We start from the raw sequence: 22,444 nt of genomic DNA on the forward strand, positions 1-22,444 counted from the left end.
TTGAAACTATAATTTTCGGTGATAAATTAACTCCAAGTGGCAATGATCGCATGACTTGATTACTCGAAAAAAATCACGCCACATTACTCGACTCATCAAAATTAATACTTGATGCAGATTCGAGCACTCAAATCATTGCGTCCAGCCCTTGTCGCGCCGTGTGTATCGCATTGTTCATTTTCTGTCATGAGCGGATGAAAATAACCGAGCGACCGATGATATAAGGTTCCAATGGTGCTTTTCAGACATCGCGTTGTAGATGTGTCTTCATCCACCGATTTATGTATAGTCGGGATATATTTGGCCTTTTTGTACGCGGCCGTTTGCTATTGTTCCGGCTTGTTCGATCGCATGCAAAACTTGCTCTGGAATAGCGCATAGCCTCTTGGCGCATCATTTCTAGATAGTCGCGCAAGAGTATATCAAGAGATTAGATTTTTTGCGGAAGCCGTACACCGGCAAACCTGCATTGTCTTTTGGTGACATCCTTCCTCGCCTCATCAAACGCCGCATAACTTTCTATCATCATCCCGCTATAATTACGGTTGTCACGATGGTTGCCGCGATAATTTGCGAATGAGCGATCAGCAGCTATCAACATATATGCCAGTATTTATATATTTACCTAGGCAATTCGTTGCGCGGAACTCTACAGACTTGGATAACAAGAAAAGTTTCAGCTTTTCCGAATTATATTGGAATTAGAATGATAGTTTCATAGTTTGCTCTAAATTTTCAATCATAATTAGAATTACTGAATACGCTCATATCAAATCATTGTTGTTTCTCATAAGCACGAGAATTGCAAATGTCTGTACACCGAGCTTGACTCGTTTCGCACCAAGCAGTTCTCCTGTAGCATTTTCAGGAAAAAGAAAATGAGATTAGAATGGAAACGATAGCATAGAAACATATCACGAATTAGATTACAATTAGATTACCGGCGTTTAGCTCTAATTATACAACTAGAATGATAAAGTTGTACAAGTCTGGAACTCAGGACAAGAAGTCGGTATAGTGTATTTACAGACATACAATAGCGAATTCCAGTCTTAAATTTGCCGCCAAGTCGTATTTACGTTGTGAATAAGAAGATCTACTTCCCGGCATTGAAATAATCGCATTGTGTTCTTCGCGATTTTGTGGTAGAGGCCGAGTTAAACTGTGCCGCTTACTACGTATTGGGCTGTAACATGATCCACGGACTATCATATGATAACAAAGAATGCATCTGCTTCGCATTCAAGATAATTCTTTGCATGTCGGGAAGATATACGTTCACGATAACGCCCAGCGGATTATTGTATACTGTGTATTGCTTTACAGTTATATAGCTGAGGATACTGTTGCTGTCTACATCATGGAAGATTGGACCAGATATTCGCCAGTCAGTCCAAGGTAATATTAGTATTGTTGATATATATGTAATCACTGGAGCTTATCATAATGATTCGAGTATCAACGAGAATTGTAGTTTCGATACTGTTTTACACTGTGTAAGGCTGCAATACTCGACTGGCCTCATCGCAGCATGAAACTTAGCACAAAGCTAAGCACGTTTGTGGAAATGACACGTTTGCGAAGTCGTGATCGACCCACAGTATTGCCACAAAGTGCAAGGAAGTATAGGCATGGTCTACAAAATAACAAATCATCTTTAATGTGGTGTAGAAATGGCGTTGTGATCTTTGTGATAGCATAAAATTTGCATATTTCAATTTTCCACGTCTTTCATACTGTTATGAGTCATGATAAGCGATACTCGAACAGCTCGATTCAGAATCGAATCAATCACTAATAATCACTTTTATATAATTGAAATAATAATTTTTTTTTTGGCAGGATGTCTGAAATGGCGGGTCACGCTTCGATAAACGGTATGCACGGCTTCAAATTGGAAGAGAGCGATGGGATGAATCGCCAGGAGGGTTCAGAGGCAGTGCCTTGGAAAGGCGACGCGATTCGCAGCGGGATAAACCCAATAAGGTCTGAATCCATGAACGTAACCCCAGATCGGTACGATACATCTGCGAACAAGTCTGCTAAAAGAAACTGCGTTTTGCTCAGTTTGGACGACGATCAACTTATTTTGAGCAACGTGAGCAATAATAATAACGTAACCCCAAAAGATGTCAATTTCCCAGCCTGGGCTTCCTGGAGAGAAAGCAAAAACGACGAGGGTTTCTACAAAGCAGCATACTACATGGATACGTTCGAGTCCCAGCGCAGTATGCCGTACGGTACTTATTACGATGGTGGAGACTACGAAGCTGACATTCTCAAAGGTGTCGCCGGCGATCATGTTAACTGCAAAGAGCAAAGAGACTGTATCTCATCAGAGTTTATCCAGGACTCAAACGGTATCAACCAACCGCAGGCTTACACTGAATTGCACATGGAATCGTCGTGCAGTCAGCGTTTACCACCGATTTCTCTTCTCGCCAATAAAAAGAACGTGGACATGTCAGACGGTATTGCTAATTCTCCGGATGATGCGGAATACTCGCCTGACAGAGACCGCAGTATTAGAGATTACATAGGACTTTGCAATGATGACTACATGCGGCAAGATTCCGTTCAGGCGCTACGCCGTAATGGAAAAGACGACGTTTTTCAGCCTACCAAGAACCTGCATGATCTAGCTTCCTATTCTGCGCCAATTACCGGAAGCGGCGATAGCAGTATGAACCGTTGTGACTCGCCATCTCCGATCCACAGGCTAAAGGCTTCCAGACATAATATGCAACACCAAGGCATCTCGAATCCGTCCAGTCCGAAACGCAAGAGCGAAAGGTGAGGTTATCTGGTGATACGGTTGTTCCATGTTCGTTCATATACAATGTTATTTCCAATTCTCCACGAGTTGCTTACGATAACCCCTGACGAGTGTCAGCCGAGTGATTTCAATAATAATATGTTATTCAATTTTAAGAGTTATTCATCAATTTTTTGTTTGTTTGTAATATTTTATTCGGCATGTATTCGTGGAAATGAAAAATGCACTACGAATAAATATAATCGCGACTTCGGCCACCTCGAAAATATGCAAACATATTGACGGAACAAAACCCACCATTTGCAGTGGTGGGGAAAAGAATTGAAAGCACACTCTCAAGGAGCGCGTATTTCAGACGTACAAACTACTGCTTTTCGAAATGGGCAATTGGAAGTAGAACTAGAAATGCACACGTTTCAAATCTCGCAACTACAACTAGACACAAGAAACTTCAAAAATCCGCAACTAACTAACTTAAACACAACTGACTTGATTCAATTGCGAAGCAGCTTTTTTTATTTTATCGGAATCTGTTCGGCTTCCACGTGAACATAAATGCATGTTTGAAATAGGAGGGGTTTCGACCCTGAAAACCTGCCCCTGGCTGTACGTCACTGTTAGTAGTAGTGACTCTGAGCAAGCAAAGACTGCAAGAACATCACACAACAGAACGCCGGTCTCGCGACTCACGCCAAACGATGACACGTGTTTAGTTGTTCGGCAACTGAATTTGTTTTTTAAATACGTAACTAGAACTAGAAATACTCGCTTTACAAAATGCGCAACTAGAACTGGAACTACTGAAAAACAGTAGTTGGTTTGTAAAAAGTCCGGTGGATTCACAGGCAAAAGGTAGGCTCTGTCTTCGTGTAGTACTTTTGGGCGTTGATAATGAACTCTTCTCGCTCAGAGTGTACGTACACTGTAAATTTGACTATGTCGAAGTTCTAATTAATGATCCGGAAATCTGGCTGGTCAGTGGCTATCGTAGCTTCGTTTGCGTACTGTAAAGACTTGAATTCAACAATAATATATTCAAAATATCAGTGATCCGGCAATAAAATCAACGCGTGGATGATGTGAATATGACTTGGCAAAATCGAATAGGCCTACCCAAGTAATTCGATTCTGACCAGACCAGTGGCCCCCAACCTTTTTGGATGTCGGAGCCGCATTTCAAACTTCAAACTACCAATGAAGCCGCATGAAAAAACTCAAGTAGGCTAAGTATAACTAAAATGTAAAGGTAGCTAGCCTACCTCTAGATCTCAGCGTCAGCCAATTCTAAAGCATGCACAAATTGCACATAGACTTCTATAGATTCTATATCTGTTATTTTAGCATTGGTAGACCCAGATTGGCGAGTGCTATAGCCTACATTGAAATAAACTAAATGCATATAATTACTACAGCATACTATAAATGTCGTTATGTGATAGCTCTTCAGTCTTCATACATTCCAGCACTTAATGCACAAGTTGGAGGAGAATTGCACGCTGAGTAAAATTGCAATTTATACTTGACTATGAGCCGTCAGCCCTTTGATGTCAGTAAAATCGTGTCGAAATTTACTCTTCACAGACACTATCTATAAAGGTCTATGACCAGCAGAAATCAAGCTAGTCTGCAAGAATTCTCTTTCCCCGTTTTCAGAAGCGGCATTTGGCGCTATTTTAGCATTCACATACAGAAATTGACTATAACTATTCGCGGAAACAAACAACAACTGATAATATATATTCTGTTGCATATTCGGAGGTCAATCAGAGCCGCAAGAAGTCTAGCTTGTAGCCGCGGTTGGGAATCACTGCACAGTGTTCATGATGGTGTAATAACAGTGTGAATGACGTGGGGAGTTCAAATATGTACCATTTATGCGACCACAAAGAATATGTAATACCAGTTCTATTACACCGCATTACAATTGATTCGGTATTTTTCGACCATATCAATTCATTGCACTTGGTCGTAATGCTGATGTGGGTTGACCACGCATTTACAGATATATTATTTCCTAGCGTATGTGCCTTCGTACTACATGTTTCGAATGCTGCGATACGACCCACCGAGGTTTGAAGGCTTCCACAGTGGAAAATAGCATCGAAACTATAATTCTCGTTGTTTAATTAACTCTTAGTTGCAAGGAGCATATCATTTCAGTATTGCAAAAACTCACTTTTCACTACTCGACTCCAATCATTACAATTAATATAGGATTCGGATTTGAGTGCTCGAATCATTGTGCACAGCTCTGGATATGAATATAGTCAATCTCATTCAACAAAATCGGCAGCCGTGTCCTGTCAAATCGAGAGCATGGATGGTACTGATTTACCACGTTTATCGAAACTGCTGCCACGAGGTCATTTTCGTATGGACATTGGACTAGAATTCATTGTGCTAAAAGTAAGGACTATCATTATTTGGCCCGAACCGCACTACGCGACCCAGTGTAAGATATGAGCAAATTTCAAAAAGGCTTTTTTAGCTTGTGTTCCGAAGTAAATCACTGCCGTTAGAGCTAAAGTCTCTAAAACCGGTATCCGAGCGTTTCCTTCCTTCGCACTTAACGTGAAGGGAAGTGTCGCGGGTGATGATCGATTCGGCACAAACAATTGAATGCATTAATGTATATAGACTGCAAAACAGCGCAGGCTCATCATGGCTTCATTATCCCCACCATATACTGAGATAGTACAACTAGAGTGACTAGAGTATTTGTACGGTGAATAGTTCTAAAAGTAATAATTAAAAACTATTTTTCTCAAATCAAAAATTTTGTACTCCGATAACTTCGCTCCTACTCGTTGGTATTGTGCTAAAATTGTTATGCATCGTTTTATCAGACAACCTAACAATTTCATGGAGTAGCCGGAGAAATTTGCAAAAATTTTACATTTATTTTTATTAAATAGATCCAAAACTTTTTTTCTTACATAGCAATACTTCTACATATAGGTCAGAATTGACTTAAAAGTGGTGTGAAGCGAAGCCAGTAAAATTGAAAAAAGATATTTTTGAACAGCCCTAAAGCCAGTAACGGATTGCTTTTACTTTTTCGGAATGCTGTAGCGCAGTAGTTTTCAACCTTTTGAGAGTGTTCACCGGTAAAATTTCAATGTTGCGGACGGGCGAGTCTTCAAAATAATACACGATGTAATTACTACAAACCTGCTGTCTTTTTGATAGTTATACGTGATTATATTGATTATTTATTGATTATACATATTTTGTATGATCGCAAAGACTACTCTAGGCCGTTTCGGCATCTTCCTGTCTTTCATTGTATCGCAGTCTTGTGATGTTTTGAAATTTTATGAATAAACTTGAACTTGAACTTGTTTAAAAGGTTTTCTTAGCTTTCACATACTACTGGTCCTAAACGAGGCTACATTAAACAGTTTCGCACAACACTCCCAGCATTGTGACGCATGCCAAGTCCGAAGTAGACCATATGCACTCGATATTACGAGTGGTGCCCGATCAATTTTCGGTCGAAATCAAACTTTGAAAGGATTATTGGTATGGGCCATTAGAGATAAAAATTTTGGATGGTAGTTGGGAGGCTAGAACTATAATCTGCCACTACTAGATTGGGAATATTCATATGGTTTACAGATGTCCAGACGTTCTAGTTAAAGTCATGTCCAAGCATAGCTTTGGCTGGAAAGCTGTTCGAATAAATACTCCAAAGTTTGGGAGCTAGATGCCTTTCTCTTCTAGTCACTGACGATTACCCCTAGGGAATATCAGCTGAAAATATTCGAGGGTATTTCAATATGAATATACTAATCAATTGTATATTGAAGTTCTCTACTTCCCAGAGTCTCTTCAAATACCTCTAGTTGAGTACCAATGCTGACAATTCAACCACCCTGCAACTGTTTAACCAACTATTTCTTTCCCGCAGCGCTGCAGACAGCATCGGCAACGAATCTAAAAAAAGGCGCGCATCCTCCACAAGAACAAAATGCAATTCCGTCAAATCGTGTCCGTCGGAAGACGGTGATGTCGAAGAGATTCGCACCAAAAAGCGATTGGAAAGCAACGAGCGGGAAAGAATGAGAATGCATCAGCTCAACGACGCCTTCCAATGTCTGCGCGAGATTTGCCCGCACGTTAAAAACGGCCGGAAGCTGTCCAAGATAGAAACACTGACGCTGGCTCGAAACTACATCCTCTCCCTGACCGAGATTATCATGAATCTCGAAAACAGGAAGGCAGACAGCGTGTCTAATTCGCCACTTGACAGCATCGGCGATTTGGCGCCCGATAACGGACTGTCAAGATCGATGACGAAGGCGCACCGTGAAGAAATGTCCGACTTTAAGATAAGACCGAACATTCGTCGCGTAAACTCCACGCCTACTCAGTTTCCAGAGCGCGCTCGTCATCTAGCAGAAAACAATCTTACGCGTCTGTGCTCGGAAGATAATCGCGGAATGTGCGATGGGGACTTTTCGGAGGGCGAATTTGAATCGCTGTTTCAAACGCACGAGAGACGGCAGTAAATGACACGCTGTTGAACACACGCGTTTACTGATCACCGTATAGAGACGTATGAATCATTGTTTATTTGATCACGATGCAATCCTGATCGACTATATAGAATCCGATCCAGATTATGCTTCTGTCTTTATTATTAAATTCCGGATCGAGAAGATCCTGCTACACACAACAGATTGAAAAAATATCCACAACATTTTGAACGTTTCCAAAATAGATTAAAATTAGAATTAGAAACCAACCGATTCTTTGTTCGCCGATAAAATCGATTCGATGTCACACTTTGAAAAAAAGTCGGTATCAACCATTAGGGGTAAAAAATAGGCCTACCTGCAATTTTTGTCACGTCATAGAATGATAGTATGGAGTCAGGTCAGTGAACTATAATCTGCTAGACTCGGAATATTGATCTCATTTCTGATAGATTACAGGCCGAAGTGGTCAAAGTATTCATCGTAGGTTCACAAGCAGAAGTAGAAGTAACGTCATAAATTTCTACTCGGGTACAAATGCAAGTAGCGGTTTCCCAGTACGTGAAAAAGGAAACATATTCTAGGCCAGGACCACTTGAGTAATTAATGTAAGATCAGGCAAGATCTAGTTGAGTTGTTGTAGTAATCGGTTTTATCGGTGTCGACTCACGCTACGCATTTATTTTCCAAGCTAGGCTAGAATGGCAATTACTGAATTCACAAAATCATGGAAATTGAATCTAATTCCGAATTCGAGTAAATTACAACAAAAATCAACTTCACTTCATAGAAAAATCAAGGTTTGCAAACTGAACTCACTTGCAAACTGAATCAGGTCCCGTTCATATCAAATCAGAGTTGATTTTCATCAGTATGAGAATGGCAAATGTCTGTGCAGCAAGCTTGGCTCGTTTCGCACGATGCACTTCTCCTTTTGCATTTTCAGGAAACGGGAAATTACATTAAATTAAAATGAGAACTTGGAAACAATATACAAATTAGATTACAATCAGATTACCTGCATTTCGATTTAATTAGTGTTCTTAGATAACTTCTTGGACAACTAGAATTATCAAGTAGCCCAATTCTGCATGGTAGAACATGGCAGAGTTCCATTTCGTGCAAGACATTGAAAGTAAACAAACAGAAAGTCACTGTCATGCACTATTAGAAATTTAGATTTAAATTACGGGCTAAAAATATCAATCCGAATCCAAGCATGTTTCAGAAAAACTTTCTGGAATCCTGTCCGATCACGCGAAATCCCAAATCATGATCGTTGATCATGAACATCTAGGACAGTGGTTCTCAGCCCTTTCGTCTTCGCGGACCCCTTTCGGACCGTCGCAGACCCCCGCGGACCCCCACAAAGTCTTAGTTCAAATTTAGCTCAATTATCGCGTGCAATCGTTGTCTGTCTTGTGCAAAGGATAACTATTGGCTTAGTGATAAACGGCAACAAAATGACTTTTCTTGAAAATAAGAACAAACTATCCATGTATAGAGATTGAGTTGGCTTTTATTACTCCGAAGCAAATTCTGCAATCCCATTTCTTGAAATACGCGGTCGTGTCTTGAAAATCCGCGCCTTCGATTGGATATGAACGAGTGCCGAAAATCCATTTCCACAAATATAGGTGGTGGCGAATGTAATAATAACGCGTACCGTTTCCGATGGCACATTTAGGTATGATCGCAACAAATATGACTGCAAATTTTTTTAATGAACATATAACGTAAAGCCTTGTCATTTCTATCCAGCAGCTTATCTTGAAGTTATTATGGAAAAATTGTTATACATATCACAGGAGAAAATTGATTTTTGTAAACATTTCGAAGTCACCGTGAGTGGTTGACCTTTATTCATCCAACTTTTTTCCACAATCTCCAACAAAACATCTCTAAACAGGAAAATGTTTGTATCCGTAGGCTATTGGCAATTTAGCAATTTAGCAATTAAAATGAATCTACGAAGTAGGATATTTCGTCTTAGACTGCCATTCTCTGTTGATGTGAGCCCTTGAGTTTTACTAGTAATGAAGCGAAAATGCCTCGTGATTTTCCTAATTAAAAAAAAGACACATTAGCTTATCAACTATTTTGAGGCTTCGCTGACCCCCGGTTGAGAACCATCTGATCTAAGACCTTGATGACTCGGGTTTCGTCCTCGGACGGAGCATGAACTATTCTTCCGGATTTTAGCTTGATCGGGCTGCGCTGATAGGAAAGTACGTCGTTAAAATCTGATCGCGTGGCAACATTTCAGATTATCTATTTCTGAAGAATCGCCGTAAATGTTTTGTATGCGTGGGACACACTGAATCGAATACAAATGCTATCCATGCCCTACGTTGTTTCGCGACATATGAGCATAGTCAGGGTACATGGTTTCTGAGAGTAATCGACCCAGTCGGTTAACCAGAGGTGTTCAATATGCATGGATAGGGGGTACGGGGTGCTGCTCGGTAAACTGAGGCCTTTTGCACCATGTCTGTTTATTCATGGAACTATATGTTCCTAGTGGTCAATATAACAAAGTCTATCAGTGATAGTACCGTGTTAGGACTTTTCACTAGCAAGCTAAACGAGAGTGGAATACTGTATCTATATGCGGATTGAAATAGAATTACTAGGGGGACTCTGACCCTAACACTAGAGGTGTCCAGTGACGAAGTACTGCTACTGTTTTGAAGTAATCGATCAAGTATTGGTTTTACGTATATATATATCGTCTTTCAATTAAATAAAAGGGCAAAAGAAAACAGGAAACAAACGAACATCAAGATAATGAGTTTTCGGCCCTTATTAAGCGCCTCCATCGTGGGCGGTCGTGGGCGTCTTCGAGCGATAGCCCGCGTTGCGCTAGCTCGGTCTCTATTGTTGAGCGCCATGTGGTTCTATTCCAGCCACCTCTGCGCCATGGCTCCGTCGGAATGTGGTTGATGATGGCGGCGGCTGGTTGATCGTCTTGATGCCGCACTAGATGACCGATTAAGCGTAAGCGTCGTTCAGCAGCCAGCAAACGGCATGGGACTGTTTTTGTGAGTTTGCGCAGAGCATTGGTGGATATGTGCTCCGGGTGGTGGATGCCGAGTGCGTAGCGGAGGAGTGCATCGTAGTTGGCGTTGAGTGTCTTAGCCAGCTTTTCTGTCAGCGTGATTGCTTCTATTCCGTAGAGAAGAACCTGCTCGACAGTGGCACGGAAGATGCGGGTCTTGAGCTGGGTTGAGGCACTTGAGTGGAAGAGGCTATGTAGCCGTCTTGCCGCGCCCCAGGCCTTTGCTCGCCTCGCCTTGAGCGCTTTTCCAGAGTCAGCGACGTCAATACCGAGGTATACAAAACTCGTTACATACTTGAGATCGATATCTCCCAGTTGAATTGGTGTCGCGTTCGCCGGTAGAGCTGGTATGGCCAGAACCTCAGTCTTCTTAGCGTTGATCTGGAGGCCAACAAGAGCGGCGGCGGCCTCTAGCTGGTTTATGAGACGCTGTGCCGATGCGGTGTTCGGGGCAAGCAGGGCTAGGTCGTCTGCGTAGGCAAGAACACCTACGTGGATTGCCTCGCGAGTCGTACGCGTGCGCGTTCCTTGCCGTGGCCGCCATTCGAAGAAGTTCGTAGTATCCGGGAAGGCCGTTCGCAGCACGAAGTCAAGGATGACCACAAACAATAATGGTGCCAGGGTGTCACCTTGAAGCACACCAGCCGAAGTGTTGAAATCTCCGCTTGGGCCGTCATCTGTTCGGACTCGCGCTCGTGTGTCAGTGTAGAGGGCCATAATGGCGTACGTTATCACCTCAGGAATTCCATAGAATCTGAGGATCTCCGCCATGGCTGGGCGCGAGACCGAGTCGAAGGCTTTCGCGAAATCAACGAAAACGGCCACAACATTCTTTTTGTGTGAGCGGCAGGTGTCAATGATTGTGCGCAGTGCCAGGATGTGCTCTGTTGTACCGCGGGATGGTCGAAATCCATTCTGAGCATTCAGGAGCTTGGTAGAGAGTTGCTCACGTATGCGAAGGAGCAGTACTCGGTCGAACAGCTTGGCAGCGGTCTGCATCAGGGAGACGGGCGCTATAGTTATTCACATGGATATGTTTTTACTTCCGCTTCTTCTTAAACCCGGTGGTTCTTAAACTGGGGTCCAAGGACCCCTTAGTGGTCCGTGAACTAGTTTCAGGGGGTCCGTGAAAGGGCAATGTCTAACTACATCATCAAGAAACTACAAAAATCGAAAAAATTGTCATAATGCTGATCACCCGGTAGGTTGACTAAAAATAATGAAAAAAATTGTCTAATAAACGGAAACTGTCCGTGGAAACCTGATTTGAGGTATTGACGGGGAAAGATCACTTTTTTGAGTCAACCTACCGAGCGATCAGAGTCATGACCATATTTTCCCCAAATTTCCCTGTTACTGTAACTCGAAAAAAGTGTCATATTTTTCGGTAGGAAACCCTACCTAAATGAAGTTGAGCTTGATGTGGTGAGCTTATTCTTTTGCTTTAATCATCGGTGTCCCAAATTTTGGGGGTACGTGCAATCACTCACAAAACTTGAAGGTCTGCGCGATTACAAAAGTTAACCTCTGATATAACCCGTTTTCGATTTTTAAAGCAAACCAGGACTACAATACTTTTCTTTTACATAGGTCCCCCTTGGAAATCGCTATTTTTATTTTAGTATATACTTAAGACATTACTTCGACTCAGGGTTGTAACCAAGTCACGAGGTTCCGAGTCACAAGTCAATTTCCCTTTTACAGTTTTGACTCGAGTCAAGTCCGAGTCCAAGTCAGCGTGCAGAGGGTCGAGTCCGAGTCATGGTATCATGACTTGAGTCCGAGTCCAAGTCATTGTGTTGACCAGAGTTGGATCAATTACAATATTTTAATTCAATTACAATTACAATTACTTCCTTGCATGTTTCAATTACATTACAATTACAATTACTCAATGCTAAAAATATCAAATTACAATTACAATTATTGTTAAACATGTAATTAATTACTTTTAAACAGGTAATTGATTTAGTAAAGAGGTGTTCTTTGACAACCGCAGCGACGTAATTAGCAACAATCTCAAGATATTCATGTTTCATTCCTGATATGTAGGATACCCTTTAATTAAAAAAAAACTCGAACGTATTCGAGCTATTGCTAATCATGAGTACTGAAAACTACAAGCACAGAAAAATGTTTCAAGTGACTGTTAAGAACCAAAGGTTTGAGCGACTAACAGCGAATAGGCTACAGGACAGTGAATGAAATGTAATCAAACGATTAGGCTACTCAGAGCTGGGTCAGGATAATGAAATGTAATTGGTACGGCGTCAGCGATAAGGATGATACCGATAAGGTGCGTAAAATTAAAATAAATGCTAAAGGAAAGAACGTCCTTATAACTAAGAATTACAATATTTTGGTTCGAATTTACATTTTCACTTGCTCGGAAACTGTTAGATTGCATTTGATGAACATTAGGGTGCGAAAAGTTTCTGGCCCCAGTAAATTTGGCCAAGATTGGAGGTAAGATTGGGATAACATCTCTACAAATGCGTGATCAAGTTTGATAAAGCCTTGGTTGGAGACTTGAATTTCTATGCTATTGTTGCAACAAGCCTCGGTACTGGTCAGAGATTTTAAAAAAAACTTTGACCGTGGTGTAGGAAATGGTTCAGCACAGGTTTCAGAATAGTTTATTTGCTGTTCATCCAATTTTGAAATATTAAGATTTAGTTTAGCCCACTGGTTCTCTAACTTTTTTAGACACGCCCCCCTTTATGACAGTGAATATTTCGTGCCCCCCCCCCCTTATCGTCATAGCACACAATGAAACCGGAAAGTTAGCAATCCTAACATGTAGTTTGATGGTATGGAAGGTTATGACTGTTTGTGAGAGAATTCTCCAATACGAAATTCAGACTATACACCGAGCAATAACCATAAAACGGAGGTGAATCGGGCCAACCGCGGAAAAGATTTCAGTTCACTGGAGCGTCGCGCCCCGTCCAGATGCTTTCACGCCGCCCAAGTGGGCACGCCCCCAGTTTGAGAACCACTGGTTTAGCCTATATTGTAATTCACAAAGTTTTCTGTAGCTACTGAAGTATGGGAAACAGTTTAGCGTGACTGAATTATCTAGTTATAACGCGGCACGCATACACTCTTAGAAATATTCGTAGATTTACCCAAATTATACCGGTAAATTTGTCCCGTCAGTTATATTAACGGTAAATGCCCGTTAAATTAATATACGGGCACGTCAAAAGTAAATTTACTTGTTTTTAGAGGGTAAAAAAATTACAGATTGAATTCGTAGAAGCAATTTACGGGATAACCAGTATTTCAGATTTACTTTCGGATTTGTAAAAGCAATTTACTGGATAATAAGTATTCAGGATTTACTTTTGCATTCGTAAAAGCGATTTACTGGATAATCATTATTTGCAACATTGCTATTGAACTCACAATTCGATCATTTTACACGCTTACGGTCTTATAGACATATATAATATATATATATGATTTTCGTAATTACATCATGTTTCAATCATCAACCAAATTACGACATCGATGGCCGTGCTGATTGCTAATCGGTTAATGGTATCCGAACATTTGGGCATTGCAGATACCATCGTTTATATCGCTTTATAAATAGTATCCTTTGAGACATCAAGGTCTAGCAATAGTAGCATGGCAAGCGAATTTGGTATGTTATGTAGTTTTACTGCAGGTATGATATTTTGTGTAATTATCTGTTGGACCAGTTCTGCCACCATTGTAGACTCCTGGTGTTTAGCCGCCATGCTCCTTTGCCATTGAGACGAGAGTTAGTAGACGTCCTTTACCTTTTTCCTGCGAATGGCCTTGTGAATTGTTTGATTATCAATTCGTAGCTGCTCGAGCGAACAGTACATTGTGACGTCATACATATTCCAGACATAGTGGCGTCAGACATATCTGAGCCAGAGCACGTGCGGCTGAATGTTCCGAGACAGATATTATATCGACGCGATGTTTTCGTATTGGATAATAACAAGATGCGTTGCTGTAAGATATTGAGGGTTTCGAAGCCACAGCTTAACTCTAGCTTTAGAATATTGCAGGTGTTGATAGCAGATATTGTAGGTATAGCAGTATCCGAGCTCAAATCTGGCAAGTTATTCTCAGTCCTGTTTCTGAAGACGTATGTATTTTCGTTACAGTTTAATGGTGAACAGAAGCTATGGCTTATAAGAATGTATTACATTTTCTGACATTGAACTACACGAAAATGGAAGCGTTATGGCATTATGAATCATGACGTCGAATGCTTATGTGATAGAAAGGGATCATTTCGCCTCTCGCTTCTAGCACGATGCAGTGCCAAATACATTGGACGTGCGATGCAAAGGAGTATTGCCAGAAAAGTTTGCAATCACGCTGGAAAAGATGATTCAGGTACGAAGTCCTAGGCCAAACTCAACTTGCGTCGCTGGCCAGATTCAAACTTTCAAACCGCTCGCGGGCCGGATCAGTCAAATCATTCCAAAATGTTACGGTACATCAAAACGCCCGACCTTACTTTTCGCTTGAATAGTTTATTATCAATCCTGTATACATTTTGGTATATTACATAACATTCACGATCATATCATATGGATATATTCTAGCAGCACCTTTACTCGCAAACAACGGAAGTTTGGCAAAAATTCAAAGATTGATCGTTTGAATTCAACCGCTTAAACACTGACTCTAACCACGGAATAAGCTGACATATTTGTATGCTCCCTTTGTTTTAATCGTAAACTGCCGTTAACTCATCGTATGCGCTTTGAGGAACACAAGTGATTTAATTGTAAACCAGGCGTTAAAATTTGGCTCATTATTAAGTCGTCATTCGGGTTTCTCTGTCTGTCTGGGGCCTTTGAGTAGAAGTGATACAGCAGTGCGACCAAATATATTTGAATTGTATTTTTTATAACTATTATATTCTCCATGCGACCTGCATATAACAGTTTTTTTCACTTCACGAATAACTACTTTTTGGCTCATTTCTTCATAAAAATATGAACTCAGTGTGCACTTTTTGGAGTTTTTGGAATTGGATGTCAGTATCACCAACTTGTTCCTGATGACGACTAGAGTAAAACCATAACACCACTGTCGGATAATTATATTACGGTCTATGATCTTGACATTTGTGGCCTTGCGGGAAGCATTTCTTACAATAATATCTCAACATTTGTTAGAAAATGTGCTGGGTAATACAGGGGTTTTTCAAACTACTCAGAATTGTTTCGCAGGCCGCATGCGGCCTGCTGGCCTTACGTTCGACATCGCTATCCTAGGCCATCATCATTTGAGAAATTGACAAGAATATGAAAAGTCGCAGTATGTCATACTATAGCGTCTCAAAGTTTCCAAATTGTAACGGTGTTGATGACAGCATAATCTTTGTTCAGATTATAGAAGAACCTACAAAAGAGCATGGCCCAAAGTACAGTCCTTCAACTGCTGCTGAAGTTTTGATGAAGCCCTCTTCATTCAGGCAGTTGCTGACCGATGATCTCCACAAGAAAGACTGGATTTCCATCATTATCCACACTTACTTTTTTTTTACGTGTTCCCGCACCAAATAAACCTGATTCAAATTTACTGGTCTCAGGAACGTAAAACTGCTGCAAGGGACCAGACGAGTATATTGATATTACAGCAGATTTCTGTTACCTTAGGTTACGGAAATGTTCCGTAAAATTTCCTACGGTCAGCATATGTAAAATCATATTACGGGGAGAGTTATTTCGAATTTACTGGTCTCATCAGCGTAAAACTGCTGCACTGGACTAGACCAGTAACTTGGTATTACAGCCGTTTTCCGTTACATCAAGTAACGGGAGTATTCCGTAAAAATTTTAACAGTCAGTATTTGTAAAAATAAATTACGGTCAATAATATTTACGGGAAAATATTTTTCAAATTTACTGGTCTCAGAGTCGTAAAACTGCTGCCAGGACCAGACCAGTAATTTGGCATAGAATATTTTTAACAGTGTAGAACACCGATGTAAATAGGCTAATTATCACATGTGGTGACTGTTTACTAAGGCCTTAAGGCCCCTCGTCGTCATCCTGGTTCGTACCGGATTTTCACTGGTGTGACGAATAAATGACTGAATAAATGATTATTTTATGTTGTGATTGTCAGGTTTCCATGAAAATGTAATTGAGATTGTAATTGAGCAAAATTTTGATCAAATTACAATTACAATTACACAAAATACAAATGCTTCAATTAGAATTACAATTACAATTACATGAAAAAATGTAATTAATTACATTCATCTCAATTACAAATTACAATTGATCCAACTCTGGTGTTGACTGCTCAGTTTTCAGTTAAAGTCTTGTTGAACCCACTCTTTATAACTCTGATTGGTGATATCGAATGATTTGCGTTGATTTTCCTCACTTTTAGCCAATGATATATATACAATGATTGGAAACTCCAGTGAGCTCTGCGTTTGAGCGCGTCGCGAATCATGCTTCACCAGGGGTATGAAATCGATGTAAACAAACGGTTCGCCAGCAATCTTTCTTCAGGAACTGGCGTTAACGTAGTGAAAAGTTTTTTTATCGAGACCTCTGTTGCAGGTGAAATGTGGTCATACTGTACAGGTTTTGGCCAATACCAGTAGCATGGCTTAATATTCAGACGAAACTGGTGTACCAGTGTGCCTACGGGATGAACATTGTGATCGGAGGTGGTCTCGCAGTATCAAATAAAGTTGGATACTTCATAGTACGAGGTAGAGTTGGGATCAGGTCACTATCTTCAAGTCATTGCAAATTTTTAATCAAGTCACGAAGTCATTTCTAAGTTTTTCAAGTCAATTCAGGCAGGTTCTAAAACTGACTCTGAAGTCAGGCCTTCTGAAGTTGTGAAAGTAGGCAAAACCTACTTGAGGATATCGCAAAAAGCATCACGTTTTTGAAGCAATAATAGTCATTATTCCTTTGTTACGGAGATTCATCTTGTGATTCGAATGCTCCTATATACAATTGAATAAATAGAAATATTTTTGTTTGATACCTATCAGGAGTAGAGAGTCTTTATTTTCATCCAACCAAAATACATAACACACGGCAGTGATGGTGGTACAGAAAATATGCTTGCAAGTAATCGCCAGCAGCTTGGGGATACAGTATACAATTGACTAACGGATGTATACAATGTATAGTCTAACTCAGTGGTTCCCAACCTTTTTCGTCTCGTGCCCCCTTTGGCCAATATTTGAGCTAAAATTCCCCCCTATGAAAAAGTTGCCAGTGACTAAAAATAATGTGCTTTTTAACGCGCAACCATTTGTTGACTGAGCAATTAATGGCCAAACATATTCGGATATGTTCGAACTATGTCGAATGCGGACCGCACTAAACTTTGGTAAAGTACAGTTAAATTTGACCGGTCATGTTTACGCTGACGAAAAATAAATCATCTAGTCCGCTTGCTAAGGACTTTAGTTGAATCGATGAATTTGGTATGTTTTTCACGTTAGCTCATATGTTGGCTTGAAAATTTAAACAATTTCATCACTATCGGCCTTCTTGCTGAAGTCGGCTTGACGTTTTTCTGCTTAGTATTAATTTGGTCGAGAGATTGTCGCGGGCGCATCGAAATCGTCTCGTGAGCCTCACTTCATCAGTAGGTGTAATATCAACGAAAGGCATTTAAACATACACCTAGCTTGAAATCCGCCAAAAAAACATACAATTCTTAAGAACTAATTTCTACTTAACAGTTATATACCACAAAATTCTAAAAACCTTGTGAACCCAGTGTATCTTCCGATACAATGGCAAAGCCAGATTCCCCCTAAAAAATTTAAGCCAAATTCCCCCTAAAAATTTCAAAATTCCCCCCAAGGGGGATATTCCCCCCGGTTGGGAACCGCTGGTCTAACTCATTTCTTCATAGTTCACGAGTACTTTTCAGACCGTTCATTTTCTGCTTGAACAAGTCGATTTCAATATCCAATTGAATAACAAACGTCTGCAAAATCTGGTCTTAACCTACTTTTGCAAACTACTTCATGAGTACAATTTCCCATGATATGATGGTATATCTTATAAGTGTATGTGTGCGCAAGAGCGACCCACAATAGGTATAAAGTTCCTGCCACTGTCCATTTCAGGTTTGATAGACTTGTGCACAGCCAATGATACATAAATGATTGTTCACAGCATAAACTTTGTATAGTCATTTAATTGTAATATTAACCATATCCAGTTAGTCAACTCTTAGAATCATAGTTGACTTGCAAGATGGTGACTTCGAAGAATGGGACGGAATAGAGACTGTCCAACAATCCCCTTCACTCAACAAATTTCCGAACTTACACATCACCATCTATTCCCTCAACGGTCGAGGTGATCATGGAAGAAGTTGATCGAATCCGAGCGTCGTAACAATGTGTCATCGGATGGGTATTACAGAATCAGGATTTTGGACAGCTTAAATACCTCACCTCTTCCATGGACTCCTAAATGCGCTGATACTAGTCGTGACTAAATTTCAATGAGGATACCAACACCATAATATCATTGAGAATTTTATACAGGGTATAGATATTTCATTTACTATAACACTTGAAAACTGCATAAACAACTTTTGTTATTATGTCAGACTAGTTGTCATCTAAATTCAGAATAACAAGAACCAAAATCCTAGTCAACGGAAAGCATTTAAGTCAAGTCAATATGTAGCAAAAAGGGATTTTCATGTTTATGCAAATTACAATATCAGATATACCTATGTTCAAGCCATTCGATAAATTTACCGTGTGCATCTATTTTTGTTGTAATTTATGAAACTGTGCTGTGCTATTATGAACAATCGAATAACTGTGCCTAATAGTTGATAACGTCAATGTTCCTTGTCACGTAACAAAAATATATACTCTCAAATGTTATTTTTTCGAGCTTTCATATTCTCTCTTAATGACAATAACAGGACTGCAGATGGATGGTAGAGCAGCGATCTTACATGACGTTGAGCATCGGAGGGCATTGAAGCATCAAGTACCATGGCATTTGAACACGAGGATGTTTCAAGCCTCTTTGGAAATCAATTATTCTTTGAAAATTACCATATCGCAGGTGCGGCCAGATTTCCTGATCAGGCTAAAAATGATTCCAATAACGGATCAAGACTCAATCTTTTGGTGATAATGAGGTAGTCTGCTCGATGTATTGGCAAAAATGTCCGTATCAAATTTATCATTGTTGTTTTCTTGTCTCTTTGATAAGCTTCCCTGCTCACGAATTTCGTTGCTGTTTCTGCGGCATAAGAATATCTCCAGTTTTGCAGTAGCGGCATATCTTTTTCCAGCTAGTACAAGTGAAGCAATATTATCTGTAATGCAATATGGCTTTAAATGGCAGTTGTAGCTGAACTTGGTTGTCACTTGTCATATTCACAAGGCACACGAAATTATCCACAGATTGCATTGTAGTGTCCATCTCCTCACCTCTCGCACTCGAATAATATGCATAGTCTTTCAGCAAGACTATTTTTCTCTGCATCAATCGATCCAATGAGTATCAATCCAATCCGGCACCAATCGTCAAAGTATTATTCATTTTGACTACAATCTTTGGAAATATCTCAATGTCTGAAGCAGAGTGGAACATGACATGGTTGCTTCTCACGGACTGCCCGGGGTGTAGGAATCCCATAAGATAATGATCTGCACTTTTATTAAGATCCATAAATTCTTTTCAATTTCCTCGCGGTTGTGGGTTACTTTGCGGCTGTTGCAATACACGAACAATCTTTTCTTGAAAGTTAGAATGGACTGTAATTTATAAAAAATGTTAATGACGGTCCTGTAAAAAATTTATGCATTAGACATTTACAGAATGGGAATTTGTTATGTCACAGTTTTGCCAGTCAACTACAATTGAAATCAAGGTAAATATTCAAGCCGTATTACAGCATATGCAATATATATGAGCAATGAGCATGAGCATATTCAAGAGAGAGATTTTGCATTGGAGGATTGTGGAGTTACATTGCTGAAAAAATAACCTGGGTATTTCAGGCAGCAGTACATACAAATGCAAGTTGATGCTCATGCTCAGGTCATAAAGCGTGATGCAAACAGCGAAAAGTTATGAAGGTTTTACATAAAATACCATAGACGTACACACTATACAATGATGAAGGTTACGAAATCATTTCCTAACCTTTCAATGAATAAGACGCCATAGAATGTTGCTCGCAAATGCATAAATCATCTATTTTGTACAATCCTTCCAGCTATCAATCTTAACGAGTACGGTACTCCTTGTTAATTTTCAAGGTTTACAGGCAATTCATGGGGAACACTTCACAACGTGTAGTTTATATCGAAGAAGTGCCAAAACGTTTACCAGGTATATTTTGAATAAATGGGCATTGGTAGACGTTTTCGGACACCCCGGTGTGAAAGATTCAACTATTGAGAGGAGTACGACAGATCACGCCAGGTCGCTGTGAACAATATCAACTATGTAGTGATTATCAGTGCATTGTTTTGCCGATTGAATATTGTTTGGTACAATGCCGATTATCATCATTGATGTGGATTTAACGGCCTGACCCAATAAAAAGTTATATATGTTAGCATTTTAGCAATCAGTACAATGATAGTTTTCGGTTAGTTCCGGTTTTATATTATGAAGGTACACTCAATATATTGATACTATGGTTGCCAGTGAACTCGGCCCTTGGTAAATTCTGCCCCACAATATTACAATATATACAGTACTATTTAAAACAACTTAGTTGCTCACACAAATATTGTAATCAACCCTTCTCTTTTAAATAATCAGGTGACGTAAATGCTGCCAGAAAATTTTCAAATCCTCTTTTAGCAAGTTCTGCACATCTATATTGACGCTCACCCACAGTATCTATAAATTTTTTAGGCTGTGTTGTACATGCATGGTTGCAACCAATGCTAAAATGCCTCGCAGCTAGTCGGTACTTTGATAAATGTGCATTGTTAAAAGTTGTATTACATCCTAGTATAGGGTTACCATATTTCAGCAACCCAAATTCCGGACACTCTTTAGCGCCCACCAGTGGATTTCAGAATGAGTTATGACGTCACACTAGCGAAGCTTTGCTCATAGACCAGAGGTGGTCACGATCCGGTTCAGGAGTATGTGGCTGTGTGTTGTGTAACCGGGACCGAAAGCACATGTTTTTAGCCCCCTCCCGCCCAAATAAACACTGCTTTCGAGCCCACACTATAGGGTAATCGATGCAACTTCTTGCGTGCTATATGAATCTGGTTTCTATATGCATCTGGTCGTTAAATTATTTGAATGAATTCTGTGAATAATATTTGTCGTTTCATATATGACTATATAGATATTACTCTCTGCCCACGTGATCAGAGTTAGTGGTAGAGCTGGTGGAGGATGATGAGTTCGAAAATACAGGGAGCGTAATTGCACATCGTTAAGTCATGTTCTGTTCATGTCCTACCGATAAGATTGTATCTCAGCCTTATGCTGGTACGCACCACGGAGCTTTATAAACACCCCTCATCCAGTGGTTTCCAACCTTTTATGGCCGTGACTCCATCTCTAACTTGAAAATGTTCCGTGACCCAGATAAAAATTTGACGAGCTGATTACTAAAAGAAGTCAGCACCTTTGCCCCGACTTACTCTGGCTATATTAAAAGCTGATTACGTTCAACATATTCGCAAACCCCAGAATAAAGGCAAACGACCCCCCCCCCATTTGGATTGCGATTACAATTAGGCTTATTCCAGTAAATGAACGTTGTTTATATTTATATTTTATTGCAGTTTATGCGTGGTTGGTAGTCTCCATATTAAAATCAATAGATATGATAGTAAATCGCGCGAAGAATAATATCATCCGTCAGCATAAATATTCCCAAAAAATATTCTTTTTATGCTGATTTACGAAAAAATTATGAGCCTACCTCAAGTCTTCAAAATTCCGGACATTTGGCATATTTCAGAAATTCCTCCCGGACGCTAGTTTGAACAGTAAAATTCCGGACATGTCCGGGAAATTCCGGACGTATGGCAACCCTATCCTAGTATGCAGCATTGCCTTACTATGCTCAGGAAACCAACAAAAACTAAACCGATTGGGGAAAATCAGTGAATTAGTACGCCAGCAAGGTCGA

The 22,444-nt window shown here is 40.2% G+C and overlaps 1 protein-coding gene and 1 long non-coding RNA gene across 2 annotated transcripts; both read left to right on the top strand.

Annotated features, from left to right (window-relative positions):
• The first annotated feature begins 1,040 nt into the window (after positions 1–1,040).
• LOC145456840 (uncharacterized) lies at positions 1,041–9,600 on the top strand. The gene is made up of 3 exons (XM_080334966.1): positions 1,041–1,398; positions 1,843–2,793; positions 6,687–9,600. The coding sequence occupies exons 1-3, from the start codon at positions 1,226–1,228 to the stop codon at positions 7,285–7,287; spliced, it is 1,725 nt and encodes a 574-aa protein (XP_080191092.1). The 5' UTR covers positions 1,041–1,225; the 3' UTR covers positions 7,288–9,600.
• A 4,533-nt stretch (positions 9,601–14,133) lies between these two features.
• On the top strand, positions 14,134–15,889 carry LOC145457863 (uncharacterized). Its single transcript, XR_013920989.1, has 2 exons — positions 14,134–14,692; positions 15,697–15,889. It is a non-coding gene; the product is annotated as an uncharacterized LOC145457863 (long non-coding RNA).
• Positions 15,890–22,444: the final 6,555 nt, after the last annotated feature.

The sequence above is a fragment of the Botryllus schlosseri genome, chromosome 15 (genome assembly GCF_051294905.1).
Source record: "Botryllus schlosseri isolate E-star chromosome 15, Bs_hap1, whole genome shotgun sequence".
In the NCBI taxonomy this organism is placed as follows: Eukaryota; Metazoa; Chordata; class Ascidiacea; order Stolidobranchia; family Styelidae; genus Botryllus; species Botryllus schlosseri.

Coding starts and splice junctions, on each gene's coding strand:
- LOC145456840 (XM_080334966.1), top strand. CDS start 1,226: ATGCATCTGCTTCGCATTCAAGATAATTCTTTGCATGTCGGGAAGATA. Junction 1,399..1,842: donor TATTCGCCAGTCAGTCCAAG/GTAATATTAGTA, acceptor TTTTTTTGGCAG/GATGTCTGAAATGGCGGGTC. Junction 2,794..6,686: donor CCGAAACGCAAGAGCGAAAG/GTGAGGTTATCT, acceptor TCTTTCCCGCAG/CGCTGCAGACAGCATCGGCA.